General features: G+C 34.8%; 1 protein-coding gene across 1 annotated transcript; it reads right to left on the reverse strand.

The window, feature by feature from the left end:
- Nucleotides 1-241: 241 nt before the first annotated feature.
- LOC143245775 (alpha-tocopherol transfer protein-like) lies at nt 242-10,095 on the reverse strand. Its single transcript, XM_076492029.1, has 5 exons — nt 10,017-10,095; nt 6,304-6,546; nt 4,078-4,271; nt 1,478-1,588; nt 242-425 (listed from the first exon to the last, which is right to left on the reverse strand). The coding sequence occupies exons 1-5, from the start codon at nt 10,093-10,095 to the stop codon at nt 243-245; spliced, it is 810 nt and encodes a 269-aa protein (XP_076348144.1). The 3' UTR covers nt 242.
- Between the last annotated feature and the right edge of the window lie 568 nt (nt 10,096-10,663).

Here is a 10,663-nt window from a genome sequence, read left to right on the forward strand (position 1 = left end):
GATATATATTCAGTAAAGACAGATCATTCTTTAAATCCACTTCTAGTTGAACTTTGACAAGTATCGATTTTTACAAATGTCCGATGAGTAACAGAGCTCATAATACGACATTTTCGATCTCAGTTACAGTTAGCGCAGTATTTTACATTAGTTTTACAGCTGCTAGTCGTATGTCTACATGACATTAAACAATGCCTGTTCACGAAGCTTGAAGTATTTCATGTGTCAACTTTCTGAGATTTTCATTTTATGGAGTTTTTGTAACCGTATCTGTTGTTCCTATTAAAGAAATCTTCACTCTTTCTCATGTTTGAATACCAGGTTTTGTTGCTAAAGAGATCTAAGTTCCCACCGTAGTCGGACGGTAAAATATCAGCAGGAATATGTTGATGCAAAGAGCGAAAGTTGGTTCCATGGAAGTGGATCTGAAATACAATAAAAGACAGATTAGAAGATATTTATGTCAAAAGCAGCAATGAAATATCAAACTGGAAGTAACAGGTTTTCGTTGTAACAGGTTTTCGTTGAGTAAGTAAGTACTTAAATAAAGTAGCTTTTTTGTTACAGTTTTTGATCGATCTTAAAGTATTGTGAATTTTTAACATGACTCAAAAAGTAAGGTTTATATTAAAAACAAAGTCATCGTACACTTAATAAATACAAACAGGAGTTTACATTTAGAACAGTTAAATACACTGACTAGATGTTTTTGAGCGCCTCCGGTTCTAACTGTAAAATCCGGGGTTAGATTCCCGGAGACGGACGCGGCAGATTGTCTAAGCAATATTGCCGAATGCTATAAACATTTACCGCTTGGATATTCTGTTCTGTTTTAAGAACAGTTTAAAAAACATTAGCTTAAAGAAGGTAAAACTGGTTTAGGTTAAGAAGAATATTTCCTACTCAGAATAGGTGCCAGAAGGTGCTACCAAGTATGAACAGGAAATTACGTAACTGAAAGATTTCTGTACAAAATATTTACTGAGAACTCGATACATTTACAGAGCTTAGCAGTGGTTCATAAAAGTAATAATAGAATCGAGATGATTTAGAAAAATTGCTAATTAGTACAATGTAGATTAGTTTGTTTGTTTTTTGAATTTCCCGCAAAGATACTCGAGGGCTATCTGCGCTAGCCGTCCCTAATAAGCAGTGTAAGACTAGAGCGAAAGCAGCCAGTCATCATCACCCACTCTTTTACCAACGAATAGTGGGATTGACCGTTACATTATAACGCCCCACGACTGAAAGAGCGAGCATGTTTAGTGCGACGGGGAATCGAACCCGCGACCCTCGGATTACGAGTCGAACGCCTTGACACGCTTGGCCGTGCCGAGCCCGTATAGATTAGTTTCTTTTAGCGCTTTCGATAGGAATAAGCAATATTTCACCAAAGCGTTCGTAAAACGGACATTGAATAGAATCGTTCAAATATCACTATGTTGGCAAGCTACAAAATCCAAGTACAAAATCTCACCCTTTTCTTCAGTTTTTCACTCAAGAGAGGCTTAACAAGATTGAACATAACTCCGAAGAGGTTGGACTCGTTGACGAAATGAATAGCATTAAATCGGGCAGGGAAACAATCCTGCAAAATATTGACAAGAAATAGTAAAAAATATATTTTATTCTAACTCAAAATATTGAACTCTCACAACAAGTAGTTGGCTCAAGTAGTCGTAATTTAAATGGCATTCCCAAATAAAATCCTTTCTTAAACAGTATTGGAGCTTTTAAATATCAAGAACCTGTGACCTGACGACTTGTTGACCTTTTTGATGTCCTTTTATTGGTGATTCACGTGGGAAAAAAAAAGTCTTTTGTGTATCTCGAAATGCGTGAAGTTGTAAAACAATCACTTATTTCAACCCGCACTTGCTAAACAGCTTAATGTTTTTGAAACATGGTTTATAATGTTACAATTTATAATGTCCCAATCTAGTCTCTGGAGAATTGTAATTCTGGTCTTCTGCACGCTCTGTGTCAACAGTGACATTGTAACATCTGATGCACTAGTGATGAATCATAGACAGTTCGGTGACTCATTCGAAACTTGAAACAAATCTCGAGACGTTTACTCAACCTGTTATTAAAAACGCCCAATAGCAAAACATGAAAGAAACCAACTTGTTTCCATTGTCCTCTTAGCTTTTCCAGAACAACAAATTAAAGAATGTCACTGGAGGGTTTTCTTTCATTATTTAAAGATTTGGAGACAAGCCAAAGCTCGTCTAGTTTATATTTTTATCGATTTACCAGATGTCTGTAAGATTAAGTAACGGTAAAAGAAAAAAAAACTGGAATACAAAAGAAAGGAACCTTCTTGTAATCCATGATGGTCATATCTAATCTTTCTAATACTACAAAATAAGATATTTTAAGAAAAGTCTATAGCTGGGTTTGTTTAGTAAGAGCGTGTTTTTATTTTCGCGCTTTAGATCAAGACTTTTAAAGCAAATCGTTGTTGTTGCCCTTTAGTGCAAAGCTACACAATAGGCTATCTAGGCTCTACCCACCACAGGGAATCGAATAAAGGTGGGGTGAAAACGTCTCATTCATCTGGACAGGACTAAAACGGAAAGTGAATTTTTGGTAGCCTATTTGAAGTTAAGCACAAAGCTACACAATGGACAATCTGTGCTCTGCTCAGCGTAGGTATCGAAACCCGGTTTTCAGCGTTTTCAGTCCACAGACATACTGCTGTTGTCACAACGAGGTGGCGTTTTTGCTATCATAAAGTAAACCAGATAACATTAAAAGAAATGTAAAACTGTAATATAAGGTCTTTATTTCTTTATAGTTTTCCATAAAATAAAATTTTCCACTTTCTTTCTGATGTTACATGAACATTTGTAGTAAAAAATGATCTCATTTGAATATTTTTTTAGGTTTTTTTCCTCGCATGCAGTCGTCGCTAAGGGACTGGTTGTAGACTTTTCCCGATAGGTGGCTTTACTTAACGGCATAAGTGCTGGTTTATACAGCACAATTGTTGATATGAAAAGAGTAAGTTGATACGTTATAAATCATGTTGTGTTAAGAGACAGATACCACGTATTCTGTTTGATTTATGAGAATTTAAATCATGGGAATACGTAATGATAACCCGATGAAGTTGGCAAATATGCCATGCAAATTTTAAAAAGTTTTATTATTTCAAATGTAATTTGGTGCAATAGACGTTTTCTCTTAAAAATGAGAAAAAAAAAACATTAGATGTTCATTGTTCTGTGAGAAATTAACGAAAGAAACCGTTTTCCAATTACTCTGGGTGTGTTTTGAATTTCTCGTAAAGCTATAAGAGGACTATCTGCGCTAGCCGTCCCTAATTTAGCAGAGTAAGACTAGAGGGAAGACAGCTAGCAATCACCACCAACTGCTAACTCTTGGGCTACTCTTTTACCAACGAATATTGGGATTGACCGTCACATTATAACGTCCTCACGGCTGAAAGGTCGAGCATGTTTGGACTGACGGGGATTCGAATCCGCGAACTTCAGATTACGAGTCGAGTGCCCTAATCACCTGTCCACGTCTTGGTTAATCGTGTCTGTACATAAAATTTACTTACACCATGATGTATTATATACATATATTATGTATATTTATACTTTATTGTTCGTAGTTAAGCACAAAGATACACAATGGGCTATCTGTTCTCTGCCCAACACGTGTATCGAAACCCATTTTTTAGCGTTAAGTGGGCTTTATTATACACTCTGAAGCGGTCTATAAACAATCTTTAACCAAATGTCTTTCGAAGTATACTTGTGTAGAAAGTCGAAACCATTCATGGTAATTTGTTATCCACTGCTTTAAAGGGTAAGACAACATTCCAAAGCATTAAAAAATTATTTATTTTGGAAAGACATGATTCAATTTTTTTTTTCATAAGTCATCATGAGCTAAAAAAATTAGCTATTAAGTTCTGAGAGCAATGAAACATATTAAACGTGATACAAAAATGAATTATTAAGTACATATTATACAAATTAATTTATAACGAAATGTGTTAAAATGAACGATCAAAATATTTATGATCAAGGTGTTAATACTGACACGTAAAAGACAATATACCTGTATTAAAGATATAATTTGACGGGTGTGGTTCGGAGACAGCTGACGAAAGTGACACAGACCGAAACCTCTGAGATCAATAATTGCTGCTATACCGTTTTCCTGAGTAACTGTATCCCTAACAGCCATCTCTAAGCACATCATATTGGTTCGAAAAATCTCGTTGGCGTCGTACTTGGAAGTATTCCAAAGGCCTACGGAAATTAGGAAAGTTCGTTTGGGAATTATACTGGAGTTACTGATATAACCGACAATGAAACGCTTATTAGAAATTTTATTCTACAGAAATTCCATTATTTATCTAAATAAAATGTATCGGAAATCACTGTTAAATGCAGGCCGATAGATGGCGCTACTATAATGAATCGTTGTATCTCAGGGCGGCTGATACGGGTATTAACATGTTTACCAATATAAAGCAGTTTGTTTTGGAATTTCGCATAAAGCTACTCGAGGGCTATCTGTGCTAGCCGTCCCTAATTTAGCAGTGTAAGACTAGAGGGAAGGCAGCTAGTCATCACCACCACCGCCAACTCTTGGGGTACTCTTTTACCAACGAATAGTGGGATTGACCGTCACATTTTAACGCCCCCACAGCTGGGAGGGCGAGCATGTTTGGCGCGACGCAGGCGCAAACCCGCGACCCTCGGATTACGAGTCGCGCGCCTTACGCGCTTGGCCATGCCGGGCCATTATATAAAGCAAACAACTTTTCGACCGTCTTAAGTCACCTTCAGTTTAACCTGTAAAAATGTTTATATCCATCCATACCGGCCGTCTTGAGATACAGTTTTATTTCAAGTTAGTTTCTCGTCATAAGATGATGAATCCAACCCTTAATAACTTAGCCAGTCGAAGCGTTGTTAAATTTTGGCTTATGTGTTTTTTTTTTAAAGCTATACTAATATATACATATGTTAGTGAAAATAATTATATTTTAATAAAGTTAAATAGTAAAATCATAAGGAAGGCTTGCGTTAAAAACAGCAAATCCAAACCAATTATATAATTTGTTATTTTAACTCAGAAACAAGCCAGAAGAAAAACAAATTAAACAAAAACCGCTACATCTACTGAAGAGATCCCAGGGTACAACCTGCAAAGTGGGATTATAAAATGTATCCTGGGATCTTTTCAGTTGATGTAGCGTTTTTTGTTTAATTTGTTTTGAGTTAAAATAGCTAATATATATATTTATAAAATTTAAAGTATTTTTAAAACTGGTCATGTAAATAAGATTTTCAGACCATTCTATCGATAACTACAAGGTCGACATCTTTCGGCACCATTAATTATACATCAAGTATATTTGTTCTCAGTAACGACAATAGTGTTGGTTAGCAAATATAATTTCGATTAACTCATAAAACATTACAAGAGGTTCATTACAAAAATGATGATCTGTCCCACTCTTCATGGGGAATACAGTCCAAGAGTTGGTGGTGAGGGATATTGACTAATTGCCTTTCCATCTAGTCTATCACTTATAAATTAAGAGTTTTCCCATTTCAGTAGGTACTGACACTTGCTTGTTGGATAAAGTTTTCACTTTTTGCCCATTTCAGATACAATGAGTTGACCATAATTTGAGAGCTAGCTGATTGTTCAGCTTAGATCGTATCTAATAACGAATTGTTATTATTACCTTTTAATAACTCTGGAATTTACAACCACCTAAGCAAAGACTAGTAAAAAAATCGAGCAGTGAACACTTCAGAATAAAAGAGTCAGCGAAAGGTGAATGAACGCCAAGAAGAAAGGAAATATTCCTACTTTGTAGCCCACAACCTAAGCTGAACAATGAAATAGTTACGTCACTGCATACAAACAATATCAAAAAATTAAGGGCAGTTAGAAAGAATAACCATCGACTATTTGTACACTGAATTCAACAAACAAATGTAACATATGTGAAGATAGATAGCAAAACCTCGCTATTTATTGCAAAATAGCAGCTGTTCTAACTCTCTCTTTAGTGGATCTCAAATGATATGGCACTGTTCAGACTGGAAATAAAAAAAAAACACGATGCTTGATATGTCATAACGAAAACATGTCCAGTTTGTTACCAATAAAGATTATGAGAAGTTACACGCGCGGTGGAAAAACAAACAAAAACGGGTAACCAGGCTGCTTAAATCAACGAGGGTCATTACATTTACGAATATTTTATGATATATTTTAATACATTCCAGAGATAGAAAGTGCAGAAAATTTGTAACTTACCCGCTCTGAAGACAAAAATAGCTGCACCAGAGGAAGTCCGATGAAGTAAGAATCCTTGAATGTTATCAGTAAAAACATCGTTCACTGCAGAGGGTAGAAAGTTGTAAAAAAGCGTTGGATTAGCTGCCCGTAATCTGTAATATTTCTGAAGCAAATGTAGCGCACGTTCGGGATCGAACTTTCGAGCGTGTAGAAATTTCAAAAGGAACCCATCATCCAATGGCGTGACGAGATCAGAATCTCCTAGAAAATACGAAGATGTTTTCAGAAATTTTATATAAAAGAAGGGAGGGAAGAATTCTATATCGTTCCTCAGTTTCGGTTTTAAGTATAGCATAAGTAAGACTATAAACTACGTCTTTTTATTATTGTGCTAGTGTTACTAACTGACATATTTTTGTCCACTTTCACTTTGACTTTTTGTGTTTTAAGTGTAGCATAAGTAAAACTGTAAACTACGTCTTTGTTATTATTGTGCTAGTGTTAATTCTTAAATCCTACGAACAAATACATATATAATAGAGTAAGTAAATGTATTTTCCGATATTCTATACCCAAAAACACACACGTATAACAGAATAAGTAAACGTAGTTCTGATATTCTATACTCAGGAACACACACACGTATAACAGAATAAGTAAAAGTAGTTCTGATATTCTATTCTCAGGAACACACACACGTATATCAGAATAAGTGAACGTAGTTCTGATATTCTATACTCAGGAACACACACACGTATAACAGAATAAGTGAACGTAGTTCTGATATTCTATACCCAGGAACACACACACGTATAACAGAATAAGTAAACATAGTTCTGATATTCTATACCCAGGAACACACACACGCATAACAGAATAAGTAAATGTAGTTCTAATATTCTATACCCAGGAACACACACACGTATAACAGAATAAGTAAATGTAGTTCTGATATTCTATACCCAGGAACACACACACGTATAACAGAATAAGTGAACGTAGTTCTGATATTCTATACCCAGGAACACACACACGTATATCAGAATAAGTGAACGTAGTTCTGATATTCTATACTCAGGAACACACACACGTATAACAGAATAAGTGAACGTAGTTCTGATATTCTATACCCAGGAACACACACACGTATAACAGAATAAGTAAATGTAGTTCTGATATTCTATACCCAGGAACACACACACATTTATAACAGAATAAGTGAACGTAGTTCTGATATTCTATACCCAGGAACACACACACGCATAACAGAATAAGTGAACGTAGTTCTGATATTCTATACCCAGGAACACACACACGTATAACAGAATAAGTAAATGTAGTTCTGATATTCTATACTCAGGAACACACACACATTTATAACAGAATAAGTGAACGTAGTTCTGATATTCTATACCCAGGAACACACACACGCATAACAGAATAAGTAAATGTAGTTCTAATATTCTATACCCAGGAACACACACACGTATAACAGAATAAGTAAATGCAGTTCTGATATTCTATACCCAGGAACACACACACGTATAACAGAATAAGTAAATGTAGTTCTGATATTCTATACCCAGGAACACACACACGTATAACAGAATAAGTGAACGTAGTTCTGATATTCTATACCCAGGAACACACACACGCATAACAGAATAAGTGAACGTAGTTCTGATATTCTATACCCAGGAACACACACACATTTATAACAGAATAAGTGAACGTAGTTCTGATATTCTATACCCAGGAACACACACACGCATAACAGAATAAGTGAACGTAGTTCTGATATTCTATACCCAGGAACACACACACGCATAACAGAATAAGTGAACGTAGTTCTGATATTCTATACCCAGGAACACACACACGTATAACAGAATAAGTGAACGTAGTTCTGATATTCTATACCCAGGAACACACACACGAATAACAGAATAAGTGAACGTAGTTCTGATATTCTATACCCAGGAACACACACACGTATAACAGAATAAGTGAACGTAGTTCTGATATTCTATACCCAGGAACACACACACGTATAACAGAATAAGTGAACGTAGTTTCTGATACTTGATACCCACGAACAAATCAATGTGTGGGTCTTGCTGAATCTCTACAGTAAATTGTTTTTTAACACTAACTCCCAAGCCTATTTTGCCAATACTTTCCAGGGACCCACTAGTCATTTTATAATTACTTTTATAGGAAGAGTGTATATGTAGGTGTTGTGGCCCAGTCAATAAGTGGGTCTTTAAAAGAAAATAGAGCACAACCCACCTGTGGGTCTTACTGGAAGACTATCACGAACCACCGGTGGGCCGTGGGAGCCAACGTGTTAAGCCTGGAGATCTACGTATTTCGAAATTTGTACCTAAAGTCCACCAGGTGGTAGTTGATCAAACCTAGCTCGTACTGCAGTCGAATTCTCTAGTATGTTTAATGATTGTCATGTATTGGAACCTGGCGAAATAATATATTTTTAAAGAAATAACTAGATAAAGAATGATATCGAAGAAATTGTAAACAGATTGTAGCACATCTTGAATAAGGTGGAATAGCGACACTTTCTAGGTTCCCTGAAGAAATAACTAGATAAAGAATGATATCAAAAAAATTGTAAACAGATTGTAGCACATCCTGAATAAGGTGGAATAGTGGCACTTTCTAGGTTCTCTGAACAAATAACTAGATAAAGAATGATATCAAAGAAATTGTAAACAGATTGTAGCACATCCTGAATAAGGTGCAGTAGTGACACTTTCTAGGTTCCCTGAAGAAACATTTATTAAATAATTGTAAATAACTATAATCAGATTATGTAGTGATTAACAACGTTATTAATTTATTTGTTAACCGACGATAATTTATTAACTAAAACTAGGAATTCTCCACAGAATTTCTACTTTGCAGCGATGAAAAAACTTTTGCTGACCCATGGAAACAAATCTGTTGAGAAACAGTCTTACTTACCTTTAAAACAGTCTTACTTACCTTTAAAAAACAATCTTACTTACAGCTATAAACAGTCTTACTTACCTTTAAAAACAACCTTACTTACCTTTAAAAACAATCTTACTTACCTTTATAAACACTTTTACCTTTAAAAACAACCTTACTTACCTTTAAAAACACTTTTGTCTTTAAAAACAATCTTACTTACCTTTAAAAACAATCTTACTTACCTTTAAAAACACTTTTACCTTTAAAAACAATCTTACTTACCTTTAAAAACACTCTTACCTTTATAAACACTTTTACCTTTAAAAACACTCTTATCTTTAAAACAATCTTATTTTACCTTTATAAACACTCTTACTTACCTTTAAAGACACTTTTACCTTTTAAAACAATCTTGCTTTACTTTTTATAAACACTCTTACTCACCTTTAAAAAACACTTTTACCTTTAAAACAATCTTACTTACCTTTTAAAAATCTTACCTTTAAAACAATCTTATTTACCTTTAAAAAATCTTACCTTTAAAAAACAATCTTACCTTTAAAACAATCTTACCATTATAAACACTCTTACTTACCATTATAAACACTCTTACTTACCTTTAAAACACTCTTACCTTTAAAACAATCTTACCATTATAAACACTCTTACTTACCATTATAAACACTCTTACTTACCTTTAAAAACACTCTTACCTTTAAAAACAATCTTACTTACCATTATAAACACTCTTACTTACCTTTATAAGCACTCTTACTTACCTTTAACGAGATTTCTTAAAATCTGGATTTCTCTGTATCGATTCTTCATTTGATGTTTGTTGTGAATTGCGTCAGACATCCGGTATTTTCGGTGAGAGTGCAGCACTCTGATGATTACGAGACTTTAACCTTGGTGTTGGTATTAATAACCAATCTACTGAAATCTTCCGAATGAAGGAATGTCGTTGTTGTAATATGAAACGGCTCAGTTATATCGTCTACCTATAACGATAAAATCAGAGAAACGGTAGCAACTCGACCCACCTAGTGCAGTTATGGTTTTGACGAAGTTTGATAAATTACATTTGAGAAGCAGAACTATAATTCCTTTGTTTAACCTCTTTATTACAAACTAAAGCTCATTTGGATGGAGAATTTGAACAGTTCAGAGCTGACCCGGAAGGAGGTTACCGTGTTATTTAGGTGAACGTGTAGTGTTTCCAAACGAAGTTCAATAGGTCATCGACTTTCAGTCTCTTTCAAAATATAGTTCAAGTAAATCTTCTAATATGGTCTTTTGACAGGAAATATATTTCGTAGAATTTAACACTAATTTCACGACATAATTCAGAGCAACGAACGAGTGGGTTCAAACAGTGCTAAAATACGTGAAAGTTAAAGGCTCTTTCCACAACGTGTTATTTCAA

The sequence above is a fragment of the Tachypleus tridentatus genome, chromosome 3, assembly GCF_004210375.1.
Source record: "Tachypleus tridentatus isolate NWPU-2018 chromosome 3, ASM421037v1, whole genome shotgun sequence".
In the NCBI taxonomy this organism is placed as follows: Eukaryota; Metazoa; Arthropoda; class Merostomata; order Xiphosura; family Limulidae; genus Tachypleus; species Tachypleus tridentatus.

What these genes read in the sequence shown, in the direction of transcription:
- LOC143245775 (XM_076492029.1), bottom strand. Translation starts at nt 10,095, where the DNA reads ATGTCTGACGCAATTCACAACAAACATCAAATGAAGAATCGATACAGA. An exon ending in TTTAAGAAATCTCGTTAAAG is followed by an intron (nt 6,547 to 10,016) that starts GTAAGTAAGAGT and finishes CGTATTTTCTAG; the next exon opens with GAGATTCTGATCTCGTCACG. An exon ending in AAATTATATCTTTAATACAG is followed by an intron (nt 1,589 to 4,077) that starts GTATATTGTCTT and finishes AATATTTTGCAG; the next exon opens with GATTGTTTCCCTGCCCGATT.